We start from the raw sequence: 21,034 nt of genomic DNA, 5'->3' as shown, positions 1-21,034 counted from the left end.
AACCATAACATAACATTTCATTTCTTCCCTGGTAATTATAAGTTTGTATCTTCAATTGATCATGGCACACCTGGGTATTATACCTCTGCAATATATATACAGTGTATATTAAAACTGAAACAAGAGGCCCATGGGCCTTAACAGTCATATGACTTGAACCAGACCTTTTATTATAGTATATACTTATAATTATTATATAATTATGATCAGTAGCAGTATAGTGGTATCAAAAACTGGGATTGTATAAAACTGCATGTTGGCCATTTTGAATTACCAAGCAACCCAAAAAATAACAACACTCAGTCAAAACCATCTCTAAGAATATAAATTTCAAGCAAGTTTGAATTGAGACCAACAGGTGGAACTTCAGTAGAATTTTGAAATGTGTTTTTCAAAATGGTGGCCATTTCAGCCATCTTGTATATCAGATCGAACTAAAATATAACAACACGTCAAAGACCATCTCAGGATCATTTGCATTAACTTTGACTTGAATCCCAGAGGTGGAGCTTGAGAAAAAAGTTCAAAATGTGTTTTTCAAGATGGCAGCAATTTTGAATTTTGGACTGACCCAAAAAATAACAACACTTAAAGCTTGATCACAACCACTCAGAATCATTTCAAGCAAATTTGAGTTGAGACCAACAGGTAGATGAAAAGTCTATGGATGGAAGCATGGACAAAACAATGATGACTTTAGGTCATCCTGACCCTTCAAGTCAGGTGACCTATATATATATATATAGCTAATAAAATGTACATGTGTGATGATATGTGTTTGATATACACATGTATAAATTTAAGTATGCAGCATTATTTTGTCTGTGAAGATGTGTCATTTATCTTCTTGCCATGCCATATCATCGCAATTAAAAAGATCATATTTAAATGCATATGTCTAACAATGACTGCTGTCTTCTGTTGATATATAACATACATCATACTACTGCTGTACGTGTAGTACTTGTACCTTGTAAAGATCGGTATGATGAATATCTAACTGGATCGAACCTTATTAAACATTTATATTAGGGAACTGCCATGCACATGTAAATTTATATCATTCACAACATTTATAACATTAACCTAAATAACCATGTGTTCTCTTAATCTTGATACAACAATAAACTTATATTTATCATCAAAAACGATCTATGGAGTATAATATTATCACCCATTTAGAGGTGACCTTTCTACCACAATATGCCGCGGTATTCCACTCTCAAGCCATTTTATAAATGTGCCAACTGTTGGATATATATATGTTATATTCCACTAGTGGTATATGACCTTCCGGTCTTTTGATTGGTCAATAATTCAAACTTTGACCCAAGATGCAATTGTTATTGATGTCATCAATAATCGAATGACGTTACATCACCACGTCCCTGGACGGCACCGGTACACTTTATTTGCATACGCAAAATTATACTTGGCTACGTTTCCCTTTGATTCAAACCGATATTATTGTGGTAGAAACATGTCACACGACGCATGATTGTTGGATATGGAATTCGTCGAAGCTTGTGTCTTTTGTAACTTTTGAAAAATAACTTACTCGTGTGAAATAAATTCCATAACCAACAACACTCGTTGTGTAACCTCTATTTATATATTTTACAGAGTGTATGTACTGTACCTACAGTGGAGGACCAGATAAGTGAGAGTTTATATCCTGGAGGGTCACACCAGGGCACATTATCCTAACAATATGACACTGGGTCATTCATCACACCTGTCTCACAATACACCAGCTGTCTTCTTACCTGGCCGTGTTCATTTCTATAATCTGTATCAAGAAAACATTGATGCAAAGCATCAAATTGCTGGCCAGATTTCCTCATATAGTTATACATATATATGTAAACCATGAAGTTATTTATCAAAAGGATTGAACAATACATGTACCTATAGTAGTATTCTGTAAAATATGGACATGGTCGATTAAGTGTTAATTTAATGTAAACCAATGCAAGCAAGTCCTTATTCCACCCTAGAATATATTACCCCTAACTGAATCTCTCTTACCTCCATCATTAATGGGTGGAAGTCTTAATTTATTCCACCCTAGAATTTTACCACTGACTGAATCTCTCTTAGTGCTCTCATTAATGGGTGCAAGTCTTTATTCCACCCCTGACTGAATCTCCCTTACCTCTCTCATTAATGGGTCCAAGTCCTTATATATTCTGCCCTAGAACTTTCTTCTGACTATATATATCTCTCACCTTTCTCATTAATAGGTGCATAGTCCTTTTAAAATCTTTTTAAAAAAGGTGTTTTGTAATAACAAAAGAAATCAAACAATTATGAAGTGGTCATAACTCCACCTCATCCTATCTACAGCATTCGACAGTCTAAGTTTTGTAGCTACAGTGTATATATACAATCTTTTACAGCTATGTATATAGGTAACAATGGGAAAAAGACGTATATTATTCTGGCATTGTTGCAATATTTAACAAACGATTACACCTTACAATGTACTATTTTAGATAAATCAATTAACAGTGTTGGTTTACACCCTAATTTCATCCTAATGATAACAAACATTCCTGTTGCTCTATCAAACCTGACTTTACCGACACACTGTGGGACAAGGTCAATGTGTCAGATACAGTGAAACCTGACTTTACGACACGCTGTAGGACAGAGTCAATGTGTCAGATACAGTGAAACCTGACTTTACCGACACACTGTGGGACAAGGTCAATGTGTCAGATACAGTGAAACCTGACTTTACCGACACACTGAGGGACAGAGTCAATGTGTAGGATACAGTAAAACCTGACTTTACCGACACACTGTGGGACAGAGTCAATGTGTCAGATACGGTAAAACCTGACTTTACCGACACACTGTGGGACCAGGTCAATGTGTCAGATACAGTGAAACCTGACTTTACCGACACACTGTGGGACTGGGTCAATGTGTCGGAGAGGACACTGTCAATCAAGTCAGTGTCGGCAAGACTGAAGAAAATCAAAATTATTTCATAAAGAACACGTAAATATAGACAGAACTGTCTGTCAACAGGTCAAAAAGTTCACAAACAACCTTGTCAAGGGAAACACTGACTTTGGTTTCAGAATCATTTGTAAACTGGCACACATATATATAAGATTCCAATATTTGTCATTTCATTCAGTTTTAGCTAAAATGGAGCATAGTCATAACTAGATCCTGGTCATTGAAAAGTTAGGTTTCACTGTACTGAGTTCTGATCACTATCCTAAGTATATATATATATATATAGTTAATAAATTGTTTTTATCCTTACGGACGAATTATAAAAGTAAAATAAAGAAAAACAACTCTCTGTTAGCGCTTTCGTCGCGTCATGGCGACTCTTCATGGATTCTGAAGAGTCGCCATGACGCGACGGAAAGCGCTAACGGAGAGATGGTTTTTTTTATTTTACTTATATATATATATATTATATGGGACAAAGAAGCTATTCCAACAGTGTGGACAATGAAAGATGCCAAATGTTTGAGATGATCCGCCTCTTCATCAACGCACTAAGAACACAAACACAATCAAATGATATACAAACAGTACTAGAAATATAATAAATTGCAGCAAGAGTAATCAATATAGCAGTTGAAAACAAAAACAAAAACAACCATGCATGAACCCTTCAGCTTTCGTTATATATACCAAACATTTTAGGAGCAAAAAATTACTTTTATTTGGTCCTACTTAGTGTAAAAAGGGATACATTTCTATAGTCATACAATTCCAAGGATGACGTCTAGTTCACAGGTCAGTAAATATTTGATTGATATCATTACTGACCAGTCTTATTACACTAACAAAGTTCTACAAAATTTACATATCAAAATACACTGACCATTATCTATTGAATGGTCAGTTAATTTTATATCAGATAGCAATGAGAGGCTTTATCACATACAAATTTAGTCTATAATGGCTGTTCTAGCTTAATTTGTACTAACTTAAAGTCACAAAGTTACGTATGGCAAAACAGTTAATAATTGGGCATTTATTTCTATATTCAAATGGAAAAGTAGACATCAAGAAATCTCATTATAATTAGGTATCAGCAGACTTGTCAAACAGAGACAATTGGCCAAGCAGAGCAACAAGTTCATATCCTTACAAAACTATTAGGGGAATTGAACATACTAGTATATATTCTAATTAACAATTTTCATACAATATGACCCTGGCTATTAATAGGATGTTAAACAAAACAAACCAAACCAAACCAATTTCATACGATATATGTTTATATATTATTTTGATCTTATAATAATTAAATGGTTTCTTTTTTAAATGATATAAGTGAGCTATAAATTAAAGGCAAATCAGCTGGTCCATCAGCAGAACAAAAGGTTTTGTTCAGAGAAAGTGTGTGGGAGAGTATAGGTCATGTTGTACTTCTGGTAAACACTTAACCCATAAAGGATTCCTAATACTTGTGGGCGCAGACTGTTACACAAATTAACACAATGGCAGCAATTATTTCTCCTTGATTGTGAGGAGTTTGTGTTATAATTAGCTCACATTTCCTGTTCAAGGAGCTTTTTAGTTCAGTGTTTGCTTCATGTCTGAGGATAAACTGTTACTTATACTCATAATGTATACCTGATATATATATATATACACAATTAAACATGTACGTTCAACTGTACACTATTAATATACATGTTTTATAAATATGAAAATGACTCACATTATCAGTGATAAATGTCTGGATTTTAGGGGAGAGCATGAGGCAGGCGATGATAAATCCGGTCACTAGATATATGGAGTACATGATGCGGGTTCCTGTTGACTCGGTGACAGGGGGACATTTTCGACAACACAGCCCACAAGAAGCTGGTCCACACCAACATTTTAGCTGCAATTAATTTAAACAATCAAAGTCAAAAGGTTACAAAATTCAACACGAAATGTTTGATCAGCATATTAAAAGTATATCTTATGAATTACAGACAGTTTATGAGAGCTACCCTGACAGATTAAAGTGTCAGGAAATACTATGGTTAATTTTTAAATTGATGCCAACCCTATAATTGCTTGATTGTAATGAAAGTTAAAACTTCAACATCAGTACTCTAGACTGAAACCATTCTGTCTGCTATATATATATATATATATGGTAGCTCATATAACTATGATTAATCCCTTCTTCTAAGACAACAGTAAAATGTTTAACATGATGAACACTTTGAAAATTAAAGCCATACTCATTAATAGGTTACATAAATTTAACTTAATTTAGTCTGAACACTGACATTCCTTAAGATGTTATAAGAGATATATTAAAGTAATTCAGTGTTTTCATGCCCATATACAAATGTATACAGGTTACATAAGTTAACTAACTTAGTCTAAACACTGACATTCTTTTAAGATGTTATAAGAGATATATTAAAGTAATTCACAGTTTTTCATATCATTTTACAAAATCTTCCATAAACCTACCATCTAGTAGTCCTTTTAAACAATTCATATTGATGTATACTGACAATACACAGAATCACAGGTCTTACTTCTGGACACTCATCCTCACAAAATATTTTAGAAAATGCCTCAATCATATTAGCATTAATTACTTAACGAGTGATTGATTTCCCTTTAAACCTACATGTACTGATATCATAATTTATGCACATGTAGAGAACTGAATTGAACTCAATTGCAAGTGGCCAGGTAGCTTGTATGTTTAGAGTGTCTGTATATAGAGTTTGGGGGTCCTGGGTTACATATGTTTAGAGTGTCTGTATACATAGTTTGGGGGTCCTGGGTTACATATGTTTAGAGTGTCTGTATATAGAGTTTGGGGGTCCTGGGTTACATATGTTTAGAGTGTCTGTATACATAGTTTGGGGGTCCTGGGTTACATATGTTTAGAGTGTCTATATATAGAGTTTGGGGGTCCTGGGTTACATATGTTTAGAGTGTCTGTATACATAGTTTGGGGGTCCTGGGTTACATATGTTTAGAGTGTCTATATATAGAGTTTGGGGGTCCTGGCATGGGTTATATATGTTTAGAGTGTTTGTATATAGAGTTTGGGGGTCCTGGGTTACATATGTTTAGAGTGTCTGTATATAGAGTTTGGGGGTCCTGAGTTACATATGTTTAGAGTGTCTATATATAGAGTTTGGGGGTCCTGAGTTACATATGTATAGAGTGTCTGTATAGAGTTTGGGGGTCCTGGGTTACATATGTTTAGAGTGTCTGTATATAGAGTTTGGGGTCCTGGGTTATATATGTTTAGACTGTCTGTATATAGAGTTGTGGGGTCCTGGGTTATATATGTTTAGAGTGTCTATATATAGAGTTTGGGGGTCCTGGGTTACATATGTTTAGAGTGTCTATATATAGAGTTTGGGGGTCCTGGCATGGGTTATATATGTTTAGAGTGTTTGTATATAGAGTTTGGGGGTCCTGGGTTACATATGTTTAGAGTGTCTGTATATAGAGTTTGGGGGTCCTGAGTTACATATGTTTAGAGTGTCTATATATAGAGTTTGGGGGTCCTGAGTTACATATGTATAGAGTGTCTGTATAGAGTTTGGGGGTCCTGGGTTACATATGTTTAGAGTGTCTGTATATAGAGTTTGGGGTCCTGGGTTATATATGTTTAGACTGTCTGTATATAGAGTTGTGGGGTCCTGGGTTATATATGTTTAGAGTGTCTATATATAGAGTTTGGGGGTCCTGGGTTACATATGTTTAGAGTGTCTATATATAGAGTTTGGGGGTCCTGAGTTACATATGTTTAGAGTGTCTATATATAGAGTTTGGGGGTCCTGGGTTACATATGTTTAGAGTGTCTGTATATAGAGTTTTGGGGTCCTGAGTTACATATGTTTAGAGTGTCTGTATAAAGAGTTTGGGGTCCTGAGTTACATATGTTTAGAGTGTCTGTATATAGAGTTTGGGGGTCCTGGGTTACATATGTTTAGAGTGTCTGTATATAGAGTTTGGGGGTCCTGGGTTACATATGTTTAGAGTGTCTGTATATAGAGTTTGGGGGTCCTGAGTTACATATGTTTAGAGTGTCTGTATATAGAGTTTGGGGGTCCTGAGTTACATATGTTTAGAGTGTCTGTATAGAGTTTGGGGGTCCTGGGTTACATATGTTTAGAGTGTCTGTATATAGAGTTTGGGGGTCCTGGGTTACATATGTTTAGAGTGTCTGTATATAGAGTTTGGGGTCCTGAGTTACATATGTTTAGAGTGTCTGTATATAGAGTTTGGGGTCCTGAGTTACATATGTTTAGAGTGTCTGTATATAGAGTTTGGGGTCCTGAGTTACATATGTTTAGAGTGTCTGTATAAAGAGTTTGGGGTCCTGAGTTACATATGTTTAGAGTGTCTGTATATAGAGTTTGGGGGTCCTGGGTTACATATGTTTAGAGTGTCTGTATATAGAGTTTGGGGGTCCAGAGTTACATATGTTTAGAGTGTCTGTATATAGAGTTTGGGGGTCCTGGGTTACATATGTTTAGAGTGTCTGTATATATAGTTTGGGGGTCCTGGGTTACATATGTTTAGAGTGTCTGTATATAGAGTTTGGGGGTCCAGAGTTACATATGTTTAGAGTGTCTGTATATAGAGTTTGGGGGTCCTGGGTTACATATGTTTAGAGTGTCTATATATATAGTTTGGGGGTCCTGGGTTATATATGTTTAGAGTGTCTGTATATATAGTTTGGGGGTCCTGGGTTACATATGTTTAGAGTGTCTGTATATAGAGTTTGGGGGTCCAGAGTTACATATGTTTAGAGTGTCTGTATATAGAGTTTGGGGGTCCTGGGTTACATATGTTTAGAGTGTCTGTATATAGAGTTTGGGGGTCCTGGGTTACATATGTATAGAGTGTCTGTATATATAGTTTGGGGGTCCTGGGTTACATATGTTTAGAGTGTCTTTATAGAGTTTGGGGGTCCTGGGTTACATATGTTTATAATTAGAGTGTCTGTATATAGAGTTTGGGGGTCCTGGGTTACATATGTTTAGAGTGTCTGTATATATAGTTTGGGGGTCCTGAGTTACATATGTTTAGAGTGTCTGTATATAGAGTTTGGGGGTCCTGGGTTACATATGTTTAGAGTATCTATATATAGAGTTTGGGGGTCCTGGGTTACATATGTTTAGAGTGTCTGTATATAGAGTTTGGGGGTCCTGGGTTACATATGTTTAGAATGTCTATATATAGAGTTTGGGGGTCCTGGGTTACATATGTTTAGAGTGTCTGTATATAGAGTTTGGGGGTCCTGGGTTACATATGTATAGAGTGTCTGTATATATAGTTTGGGGGTCCTGGGTTACATATGTTTAGAGTGTCTGTATATATAGTTTGGGGGTCCTGGCCATGGGTTACATATATATGTTTAGAGTGTCTGTATATAGAGTTTGGGGGTCCTGGGTTACAAAATGTCTTTTTTGTCGGGATGTTGCATTTTCCCCTCCTGATAGAATTATATTTTGCACCCAACTATGTAGATTTACACACAGGTTCTCATGCATCATATATAAAGTTATATGTGTGTGTCTAAATTATACAATTTTCTAGCTGTAGATTCAAATAATTTGTAGGAAGGTCTGTAGAACAGTCCAAACTAGTGATCATGATGCAGCCTACCAGTAGCAGGTACCAGTAGCTCATGTCATGATCGAAGGGTTTATAGCATTATATACACATCAACCTATAGAGTTTGAGGTCCAGGCAGGTTTGAGTTTTTGTCAAATTGTTATTTTCCTCTCCTATATAAACTCTATCACAACCTTTGTGTTCACTGATTTATTCACCTGTATAGTGATGTATTCACATAAAAACCTTACTTAATTTTCTCACTTAAAATTAAATCACTAATTAAACATTTTCTCACACAAGATTTTGATTGTGTTCGAAACAATTATTATAATCCTTCATACTTCACAAACATACTGTAGTTTTGTATCAGTAAAACCAAACCTGTTCAATGTAATATCATATACATGCACTGGGACACTTTTGGACCTGAATGCTTATATAATTTTTATATATTCAAGATGTAGTTGATGCTCACTGGCAATCACCATGTACATGTGTACATGTTTATGGCTACAAGATATTTTATTATAATATTATCAACTGAAGTAATTTATTTAGAAATTGAAACCAATACCAGTTGGCTGAATTGTCTGCTCCCTTCACTGTAAAATCTGGGTAGCGAATCTTTCAGTAAACTGTTTGGATGTGGTGAACTCTACTTCATATTGGCCAATTTATCTATGTACATGTACAACTTCTATAAGTTACAGTTATTTAGATTAATGAAACAAAAAGTAAAAGATTTTTTTTTCAAATTCATGTCAAAATGTCACAAAAAATGAAGTAAAACCAAACAATATCCCTAGAATGGGAATTTAAGTTAAAGATTGTTAATTACACTAAGACAAACAACATATGAACCAATAACTGATAATCAAGTAGATCTAGACTGATTTAAATGTACTTTCAGTTATGCCATCAGTTATGTTCATCAAAATACGTAATTACATTTGACTAAGCTGTTATAGAGAAGATAGTGAAGTATCACTTAACAGCAAGAACATATAGGCATACAAGGCTGTATGTTTGTGTAGTCTACATGTGTGTAACAGCATTAAAGCATGATGCCAAATTTGATGGAATCGGCCACACCTTGGAACAACTTTTCAAATGGCGCGGCAATCGAACATAAACATAAACAAACGACGACTATCCAAATAAAAGAAAGGAGTTTACCTGAGCAGAACAACAACCTCCCATTTTGCTTAAGTCCGTCTACTATTCTAAGTAATTCATCCGACATACATCGTGAGACCGACTCGTCGAAGGCGAACGCATCAGCTGTCAAACGATCATAACAAGAGATGTGTGTGTGACCTTTCACCCGGCCTGTTTTTTTTTCAAAAAGGGTTTCAAATAGTCAAATAGGGAATCATGGATTTCAATAGCATCATTTTGTGAAATATTCGAATGTATTGTAAGAAAGAGTACTTATAGATGAAAATAAAAAATTAGAACAACAAAATGTATAAAGATTTATCGTGTAGTTTTGCCTTTTTTACGAAACGGTGGACGAAGCGGAAATCCGTGCGAGTCACATATCTTTTTTAACAACAGACGAGAGTTTCCGAATAAAAATCCCACGTGAAGTTGGAAGTTAGGCCTAGTCTACACCACAAAATGGGGAAACTAAACGTTTCTATTTTGAGATATTTAACGAAAGAAGACTTCAGAGTTTTAACTTCTGTAAGTATTAACAGTTAATTTTGATACTATTGTAACAGTCTTTCACAACCTTATTCGACTGAACCTGTAATAGACTTCCGACGAACAGATCTATCCGGATATAAACTGGAGTTATGTCAGCTGTATAGATATTTGCAAATGATAATATAGATCGTTTTAGGGTTTTAAATCTTGATCAAGACTTTATTAAATTCCACACACCTTGATTGTCTGTGGTAATTATTGAGATCGGATTTTTTTTTATAGAGGGTCTATAAACGGGAAAAAGTTATTTCATAATGTTATGACATGTACATGGATGTCCATGTACTCTGTCACACTGATTATAATACATACTCTGTCACACTGATTATAATACAGTATTGAAAAGATTGGCAACTTGCAAGAAAGTACCCCGTTGACTGAAAAACAATTTTGTAAATTTAATGCAGTGCCTAGCCGGAGCCTGACACCATATCTTGTGTAGGGCCAGACCACACTACTATATGAAATGTGACATTCTCCGACACCATTTTGTGTTGATAAGATTTTGATGTAGATAAAATAATATCGGATATGACATAACACCTACCTTATATAAATCTATAACAAGATATTTATATTTACTCCATATCACCCATTTAGTCCCAGATGGGTGTACTATTCGTCAGTATAGACGCTCTCTTTACACTAATCAATATTTCACACTTGACTCAATGCCAAATTGCGAACTATGAAGGTCGTGGTCAGACTATATAATCGCCCTATAAGAGCAAGATGGAGCGAAAAGAAAAAAAATACAACATCTAAGAATAGTCTACTGATTATAATTTGTAAATAATGTATTCTTGAATTAATATTAAAAAGAACAGGTTTTGGAAGATAATAAAGCTTTGTTTTCTAGATTTAAACAATGAAAGAAGAAAAACACAAGAATGATATTTGGTCTCTTCAGTCCATTGCATTCAAATTCAATTGGTTAATAATTGCACTGTCACTCACAAAATGCTGGATCAACAGTGTGAAATATTGACCAGCGCAAAGCGAGCGTCTATATGGTTGGAAAAGAACACCAAAATAATATGGGACTAAATGAGTGTTTTGGGGTAAACACATATCTCGTTTTATCCATACAGTGTATATATATATATGTAAGGTAGGCCATAATCAATCCTTATGCACAGCACCTATGAGTGGCCTTGGCACTTTAATTTATTAAATATAGGTAGTAATGATTGAATGCATTGTTTTATAATATCAAATGCTAAATTTCAAAAGGTTGTAAAAATAACAATTTATGGAGATGTGGGAGGGGTCTAGATCTCATTATAGGAGGAAACATAGAAAATCCACATGGATTGTCTGCTAGCTAAAGGTGACAGGTGCATAAAGACTGACTCATCTGACCAGTGACCACCCTGTGCATGATACAATATATGGCATGGTAACAAGCAAACAATACATCAGACGTAATATTACACATTAATTATAATATAAGAGTATTAGGGATACTTCAACACTTCCGAAAAGGAAGACAAAACTAAAATGGAAGTATCAATTTAAGTTTCATATACAAATGTTGAGCTATCAGTAATGCTGTCACCTTTTACCAGAAGGTAATTATTATATAAACAATCTCATAAGCTACTTAAGTGGACTTTAATGAATTTTTGTTTACAACATTTCAGGTTGAAATGGGTATGAAAAATCACGAGATTGTCCCTTCTCCTCTTGTGGCGTCCATTGCACATTTACATGCTGGTGGGTGTCACAAAGTGCTGAAGGAGCTGGCCAAACACAAGTTGGTGTGCTACGAACATGCAGGCAAAAAAGGTTTGTATTCAAAAGTAGACAGAAATATATAAAGGCATTTCCATCAATACCTGTGTAGCGGAACTGGACTGGGTCGATCATCGGTGACCTGGTAGCTCAGTGGTAGAGTGTCCATCTAGAGTTCGGAGGGATCCCGGGTTCGAACCCCGGTCTGGCTTCTACATTTTCTCCTCTCCTGTTACATAGTTAACATAGTTGGCGAGCTTGCCTACCCTTGTTTAAAGCTTTAGGAGTATGCTTAGCAAGGGGATATCCGAACTTGTGGTCTTCGGGGGCGAAGACTTGAAAAAAAGGAGGGAGGAATGTAGCGGAACTGGACTGGGTCGATCATCGGCGACCAGGTAGCTCAGTGGTAGAGTGTCCGTCTAGAGTTCGGAGGGTCCCAGGTTCAAACCCAGGTCTGGCTGCTACATTCTCTCCTCTCCTGTTACACCTGTCCTTATATTTAATTGCACAATGCAATTTATGATAATCTATATAAAAGTTTGATTTCCAAAATGATTATATAACATTTAAATATTACCTACAGATATACATGAATATTAGTGTTAACTGTTTAAATGTTCTGTCATAAAAATCCAAATTGTCACATTTTATGTCTTGACCAAGATAATTTACTTAAAATGCACAGTTTACAGGTTAAAATGACACGTCATCAAAGTGCCAGTAGGTTTTTAGATCACATGTCCGAAGGACCACTGACCTTATGCCATAGCATGTCATCCATCTTACGTCAACTTTGCCTTTAAAATCACTAAATCTTTTTAAAGCTTCTTCTGAAGAACCATGAAGCTTTATTGCAATAAGCTTTTTAGGGCGAATAGTCAACCTACTGTACGATCGTCAAATTATCTGTCATCCATCTTCTGTTTGTCTTTGTCTTCTTAGTGTCCCTAAATAATTCCTGTTATTGTTATTTTAAAGGAAGTTCTGACGGACAATTTGGATCTTTCCTAAATTTATTTCTAATTTGAGATTCTTTCTTGTCTCTGGTTGTGTTTGTTCAATTTTGAGAATGATCAGAATAACTTAAAAAAATAAGGCAATATTTTGTGATTACCTGTATTTTATGTCTTATGTAGAGAAAAGATCAAACTTGGTTGGTGCCAAGATACCACTGAAATCTCTTGTTCAAACCATAGATAATGTATAAACAATTAAAGTCTGAACTTTTCTATTTGCAGAGAATGGCTACAGATTAACAAATAGTGGCTATGACTATCTGGCTCTGAAGGCTTTGACCAGTCGGGGCGTCATCCATTCTGTTGGAAACCAGATAGGTGTTGGCAAGGAGTCTGGTAATTGAATTTTTGTTGTATTTCATTCTTTGTTAGCAGGTTGACCTACATAGATCTGTTCATCTGAAATCCGTAGAAATAATTTAGTCAGAATTTGTCACCTTTGAATATTTTGTGTCGGTTTTGTTTTGGAATGCTTTTCATGGCTATTGAATTACTAGGTACACAGAAATACCATATAATATAATACTACATGCATGTGTGTGTGTATATATATATATATCATCTTATATATAGACGACTTCCACTATGATCATGTCAGGGTATCGGGCCGACCATCACTGCACCATTGAAACGTTCTTTTTAAGAACGTCGATGTGGCGCAGCGGTATAAGCTGCGGGTATTTCTGGCAAGGCGTAGATCGTGAGTTCGAGGCCCGGTCAGGGCACGAGTCAAAAAGTTGTCTTCCTTAGAAAAATTCCATAAATAGTTAAGAATGTAATGGTATTAGGTCACTTGTAACTAAGAGCACAAACATCAGCTTTCTGGTGGTGAATTTTACTGAATTTGAATGATATGAAATCTACACATCGTATAATTGTACTTGACACATATTCAGTATAAGTTGTCTTTATGTTTCAGATCTTTACATTGTAGCTGATGAAGAGGATCACCAATATGCTATGAAGTTACATAGGTAATTTTATATAGACTTATACATGATTGCAGAATTTCTTAGGCTTACTCATAGAACAACCACAAGCTATACAAATGTGAACCTCAGAGTCCAGGTCGCTGTATATCACTGTGTTCTTCCATTTCCACCTTTATCAGCATATCTTATGATGATGAATTCATGATGTGAAGAATTTAGCATACACTTTACCAAACATAGTGCTCAATTTCTTGTACATGTGAAAAATAAAAACTGTGCAGGAATTTTTCTGATGGCTCTAGGGATCGACAATGACCACCATTCCCAGTTGAAATTATTAAATTCAATTTACGTAAGTTTTCTGATTTGCTTTTAAAGGTTTCCTTTCCAATCCTTTCCAATTCACCAGTTTTCTTCCCAAAAGGGCACATTTTCAGGAACACAGTGCTTTAACAACCAGTTCTCATAGAGGCTGTAGAAAGATGGTAAGAGCAGAAAAACCTGTTTTGTAGTATCTAATTCTTGTTTACTTTAATAAGGTAGATAATTATATGATGATAATTTACTGATATTAACTCTGTTGTTAGGTTGGGTCGCACATCATTCCGACAGTTGAAAAACAAGAGAGATTATCACAAACACAGGAAGAATGCGTCCTGGCTGTATCTGTCCAGGTTGGCCGCTATGAAGGAGTTTGCCTACATGAAGGTATTTAATAATTTGATTTGTATTCTTATATTAAATATTGGCCTGGGAAGTGGGTCTTATTGTGTGAGAAAAAGATTTGTAGGTTGAGCAAGTTACATTTTCTTTTCAAATCAGAAAGATTCAATTGGACCCTTGAAGAAAATCTAGCACTATGTTCAGTTTACCCCCCTACATTATATAAATGTCAACAAACATTTGTCTCCCCTTCAATTAAAGGGAGACATCTTGTATTAGAATTGGTTCTACTAATAATGTCTTGTCGGCACCGTAACTTCTAAACTGGTACTATATCTAGCTGACGTACAGTGCACTGCCATTAAGTCACTGTGACCTTGACCCCAAGGTTAAAGGTCAAGTAAGTTCAAAGGTTTCCAGTAGTTCTTGTCCGGGCAATAACTTTAAACCATTAAAGATATCTGAACGAAAGTTAAAGTATATCTTTATCTTTATTTGACAAAGTGCAGATGTCTGTCATTGAATAATTGTGACCTTGACCTCAAGGGCAAAGGTCAAATAAGAGTAAATATTTCCTGTAATTTGCTGTAAGAGTGATAATTTTTAATACATTGTGGCAGTAAAGATACCTCAAGGAAAATTGTTCTATACCTTTGTCATACACTTACAAAGCGCAGTTTATTAATCAAACAATCAAAATGTTTTTATTAATTTTACAAGAGTGCGACAGTTATTTTACCATAAAATTCTTATTTTTTTCATCGTCATCCTTTTCAGGCTCTGTATGATAGAAAGTTTCCTGTTCCTAAGCCAGAAGACTTTAACCGCCACACTGTCATCATGGAGCTGCTGAGTGGACACCCATTGTAAGATTTGTAATGATAGTACTTGTTTATATTTTAAGTTTCCTTCATAACTGAAGTGTATTTGTACTAAATTCTTTCAAGCATCTTTCTTAGCTCACCTGGTCAGAAGGACTGTTGAGTGAGCTTATACAATGGTCCGTTGTCATGGGTCATCTTTTCTTTTGAATTGCTATGAGTCATGAATGAGTGAATGGATTTTGACCAGATTTGAGCAGCAGCATTCTTTGGGGAAGGGGAACAAAATTTTGCATTACTACCAACTCGGACCCCCCCCCCCCCCCCCCCCTGGGTCTGGAGGGACAGGGCCCAATAGGGGAGACAGGTCAACAGGTCACTTCTTTAAATCACTTCACTGACAGTAAGGAAAGACAACATATTTTGGTCTATTTTAGGTTCAACATCCTCGTAGAAAGTGGAACAAATTTTGTTAAATGATGATGTGAGTTGTCTGACTTGTGTATACTGTCTGCAGCCGCGGTGGCCAAGTGGTTCAGGTGTCCTGACACTTTATCACTAGCCCTCCACCTCTGGGTTTCAAGTTCGAAACCTACATGGAGCAGTTGCCAGGTACTGACTGTAGGCCGGTGTTTTTTCTCTGGGTACTCCGGCTTCCTTCCACCTCCAAAACCTGGCACGTCCTTAAATGATCCTGGCTGTTAATAGGACGTTAAACAAAAACAAACCAAACCAAATATATTGTCTCTTTAGGTGTCAGGTATGTGAGTTGTCTGACCTATATATACTGTGTCTCCAGGTGTCAGGTATGTGAGTTGTCTGACCTATATATACTGTGTCTCCAGGTGTCGGGTATGTGAGTTGTCTGACCTATATATACTGTGTCTCCAGGTGTCAGGTATGTGGGTTGTCTGACCTATATATACTGTGTCTTTAGGTGTCAGGTATGTGAGTTGTCTGACCTATATATACTCTATCTTTAGGTGTCAGGTATGTGAGTTGTCTGACCTATATATACTGTGTCTTAGGTGTCAGGTACGTGAGTTGTCTGACCTATATATACTCTATCTTTAGGTGTCAGGTATGTGAGTTGTCTGACCTATATATACTCTATCTTTAGGTGTCAGGTATGTGAGTTGTCTGACCTATATATACTGTGTCTCCAGGTGTCAGGTATGTGAGTTGTCTGACCTATATATACTGTGTCTTAGGTGTCAGGTACGCGAGTTGTCCGACCCTGCCCAGGTGTACAATGACTGTATGGAGCTGATAGTCAGACTGGGAAACTGTGGCGTTATCCATGGTGACTTCAATGAGTTCAATCTGATGGTGGACAACGATGGAACCGTGACCATGTACGACTTTCCTCAGATGATCTCCACATCACACTACAACGCAGAATGGTGAGTACTGTTATATGATTTAAACTACAGAATAACAAAGGATGTGGATCCCTTCTGACCAGGGCTTAATAGGGGAGCAATAGCTCAAAAAGTAGGGAAATATTTGTAATAATTTTAAACATAATCCCCTTCATTATCTATACGCTTTTGCAAGCAGTGTTTAAATGAGAGTATTTTGAAATGATTACTGATATATCAAGGTGAGCAATGCAGGCCCTCTGGCCTTTTGTTCACTGTCAGATGAACAGTATGTGGTGATGTGATGAAGCGAAGTTGGTCAGAATTATACAATAAGTCATCTGAACAATGAGCCAAAAGTCAAGTTCAAATTTTTATCTTTTTACTGATGAACATTTTGTTATGACATTATGAAACAAAGTTGGTTAGAATTAAACATAGTGTCAACTGAACGCAGTTCAAGGTCACTGTGTCAAAGGTCAAAGTCAAATAAAGATTATTTTCACTGATCATTTTGTCAGTCTGATTAAAATCAGCTGTTATATGGCTTAGATTACTATGTACTCAATGCCTTACAGGCTTATAGTCGTGATAAGATCTAAGAGTAATCCAACAGAGATCAGCAGATCTCCACTTTGAGCCCTGTGATTCATCTATGTAACTAAAAATGTTGATCTTTAAGCATTTATGATTACACACCATCAACAAGGGAAATAACTCCAAACCTGCAAGTTGAAACTCTATATCTGCTCAAAATTTAAACTGTTCCTGGTTTAGTGTTATTTTGATGTCAACACTAGTGCTTTTGTTCTTGATGAAATTCTTTCCTGAGATGATCTAAATGTGTGGATAGGACAGTAAATAGTCCTACCAACCAACGATCCTGAGAAAGTTAAATACAAGATGACAGTATTGGGAAGTACATAATGGTAACAAAAATGTAAGAATATCTGTTTTTTGTCTTTTTTCATAGGTACTTCGACAGAGATGTACGTTGCATACGTGAATTCTTTGCCAGGCGGTTTCATTATGAAAGTGAACTTTTCCCCAAGTTTTCAGATATAAGGTATGCATAAAATTACTGCTTTTTACTGTATGTACAACCACCTATCTGTATGTATAACCACCCATCTGTATGTCAAACCACCTATCTGTATGTACAACCACCTATCTGTATGTACAACCACCTATCTGTATGTACAACCACCTATCTGTATGTCCAACCACCTATCTGTATGTACAACCACCTATCTGTATGTACAACCATCTATCTATATGTACAACCACCTATCTGTATGTACAACCACCTATCTGTATGTACAACCACCTATCTGTATGTACAACCATCTACCTGTATATACAACCACCCATCTGTATGTACAACCACCTATCTGTATGTACAACCACCTATCTGTATATACAACCACCCATCTGTATGTACAACCACCTATCTGTATGTACAACCACCTATCTGTATGTACAACCACCTATCTGTATGTACAACCACCTATCTGTATGTACAACCACCTATCTGTATATACAACCACCCATCTGTATGTACAACCACCTATCTGTATGTACAACCACCCATCTGTATGTACAACCACCTATCTGTATGTACAACCACCTATCTGTATGTACAACCACATATCTGTATGTACAACCACGCATCTGTATGTACAACCACGCATCTGTATGTACAACCACCTATCTGTATGTACAACCACCTATCTGTATGTACAACCACCCATCTGTATGTACAACCACCTATCTGTACATGTATGTACAACCACCTATCTGTATGTACAACCATCAATCTGTATGTACAACCACCTATCTGTATGTACAACCACCAATCTGTATGTACAACCACCAATCTGTATGTACAACCACCAATCTGTATGTACAACCACCTATCTGTATGTACAACCACCTATCTGTATGTACAACCATCTACCTGTATGTACAACCACCAATCTGTATGTACAACCACCAATCTGTATGTACAACCACCTATCTGTATGTACAACCATCTACCTGTATGTACAACCACCAATCTGTATGTACTACCACCCTATCTGTATGTACAACCACCTATCTGTATGTACAACCACATGTCTGTATGTACAACCACGCATCTGTATGTACAACCACCTATCTGTATGTACAACCACCTATCTGTATGTACAACCACGCATCTGTATGTACAACCACGCATCTGTATGTACAACCACGCATCTGTATGTACAACCACCTATCTGTATGTACAACCACCTATCTGTATGTACAACCACGCATCTGTATGTACAACCATCTATCTGTATGTACAACCACCTGTCTGTATGTACAACCACCTATCTGTATGTACAACCACCTGTCTGTATGTACTACCACCCTATCTGTATGTACAACTGTCTATCTATTTAAAAATTACAGCTAAATTCTTTTTGATTTTCCATTTATCCTTCACACAACCTGCCACTAAGAACCAGGGGCCACAGCATAAGCTTGTTGGCCTTACCCATCGACCTAAAAACTCAGTGTTACAAATATGAATAGGTACGCACTAATGGTAATGTTTTAATCACTCGTGTCATTTTTGTGTTGTAGACGAGATGATAACCTAGATGTTGAGGTGTCGGCTAGCGGATTTACAAAGGAAATGGCCAGTACATTTGACGAGGTAAATATTACTCATCCTACAATGTAGAACCATATGAGAGCAGTGTAAAATATGAACAGGACAACAGGGTGTGAAGTCGCTATGTGGCTTCGTAAAGCCTCGAATGGTGGCCATTGGTGTTAAATTACTCAGATATGGATATGGAGAAATGTACTTTAAATCCATTTGATGAGTGACATTTTGTTTAAATCTAATGGTTTTTTTTTCATTTTTCTGATTAGCTTTCATGTCAAGGAAAATATAACTATCAGTATAACTGAGGTAATTTGATACTCATTAAGTTTTGTTTATATTTTATAAATAAGATATGCTCATCACACTCTGATCAGTAACTGCTCCGCTGTGCCATATGTTTGGGAGATATTTATCTGTTTCACCATAAGTAATGTACAGTTTCTAATTTCTAACATTTCTATTTAGGCTGCTGACGAACTGAACATCCTTAAAGGACCCGAGTCTTCAGAGATTGCAGCAGATGAAGATGACGATGATGAAAATGAAATCGATGATGAAGATGAAGATGTGGATGAAGATGAAGATATGGAAACGGAAGCTGTACAAGCTAACACAACAACATGTAGTGACAATGTAACAGACTCCTCATGTGTGAAGTGTGAGGAAGAATGTCCAACAGATAATGTGTCGGAAACAAACGAGGCATCAGCTGACCGTGAGGTAGACGACAGACTCGAGAATTCAGCTGACCGTGAGGTAGACGACAGACTTGAGAATTCAGCTGACTGCGAGGTAGACGACAGACTCGAGAATTCAGCTGACCGTGAGGTAGACGACAGACTCGAGAATTCAGCTGACCGTGAGGTAGACGACAGACTTGAGAATTCAGCTGACCGTGAGGTAAACAATAGGCTTTCTGATGAGGAGTTAAGTGAGGATGAACTGTTAGAGGATTTAAGTGGTTTTAACAGAGCATACAAACCTTTCAGAAATGAGGAAAGTATGGAGAAAACCAACACTCACTTGACACGACAGCACAGCTCTCTCAGTATGTCCAGCAGTGCCTCCTCCCTGGATCCTCAATTGGTCAAAGAGAAGATGAAGAGACAACTCAAACAGAAGCATGAGAAATTACACGCCCGCCGTATCAGGAAGAAAGGGGAGGCCTCCATTGTCACGCGATCAAAGCGAGACACAAAACATGACATCAAAGACAGTCTCTCTGCTCAGTGGTATTAAATATCGTGTAAGAAAAGCTAAATATCATGTTAGAAAATTATAATACATCTATATTGAAATTATTGTACAACATGTTTGTAAATTGATTGAAAATGTTTTAAAATAAACCCAATTATTACCAGATTTTGACTTCATGTTATAACAAGAGGCCCAATGGGCCTGCATTGCTGTTGATTCACTACCTTTCAGTTCAATCAAAAGATTCAATCATTCCAGGTTTTTTAGCCCACCATCATCAGATGGTAGGCTATTCAAATCGCCCTGTATCTGTGGTCTGTCCTCCTTCCGTCCGTCTGTCCTGCCATCTGTAAACAATTTTTGTTAGTGCTATTTCTCAGTACTA

The 21,034-nt window shown here is 36.5% G+C and overlaps 2 protein-coding genes across 7 annotated transcripts in view; one reads left to right on the top strand and one right to left on the bottom strand.

Moving 5' to 3' along the window:
* The window catches only part of LOC117334838, a 56,983-nt gene extending 46,966 nt beyond the window's left edge, over positions 1-10,017 (bottom strand). Inside the window, exons 1-2 of the mRNA XM_033894656.1 lie at positions 9,754-10,017; positions 4,700-4,867 (exon numbers count right to left, since the gene is read on the bottom strand). Of these exons, the coding sequence (XP_033750547.1) occupies positions 4,700-4,867; positions 9,754-9,777 (192 nt within the window). The 5' untranslated portion in view covers positions 9,778-10,017. The remainder of the gene's footprint in view (positions 1-4,699; positions 4,868-9,753) is intronic.
* Positions 10,018-10,121: 104 nt separating this feature from the next.
* LOC117334182 (serine/threonine-protein kinase RIO2-like) lies at positions 10,122-20,814 on the top strand. Of its 6 annotated transcripts, none has more exons than XM_033893659.1 (11): positions 10,122-10,263; positions 11,931-12,075; positions 13,260-13,373; positions 13,957-14,011; positions 14,557-14,677; positions 15,410-15,498; positions 16,665-16,856; positions 17,788-17,880; positions 19,425-19,497; positions 19,918-20,172; positions 20,281-20,814. In XM_033893659.1, the coding sequence occupies exons 1-11, from the start codon at positions 10,198-10,200 to the stop codon at positions 20,689-20,691; spliced, it is 1,614 nt and encodes a 537-aa protein (XP_033749550.1). In that variant the 5' UTR covers positions 10,122-10,197; the 3' UTR covers positions 20,692-20,814. The 6 variants fall into 6 exon arrangements, with proteins under 6 accessions (XP_033749550.1, XP_033749547.1, XP_033749551.1 ...); XM_033893656.1 differs by having other exon boundaries at positions 20,245-20,814; XM_033893660.1 differs by having other exon boundaries at positions 19,918-20,208; positions 20,353-20,814.
* Positions 20,815-21,034: the final 220 nt, after the last annotated feature.

This window comes from Pecten maximus, chromosome 9, assembly GCF_902652985.1.
Source record: "Pecten maximus chromosome 9, xPecMax1.1, whole genome shotgun sequence".
In the NCBI taxonomy this organism is placed as follows: Eukaryota; Metazoa; Mollusca; class Bivalvia; order Pectinida; family Pectinidae; genus Pecten; species Pecten maximus.
This window is presented reverse-complemented; position numbering and strand designations above follow the sequence as displayed.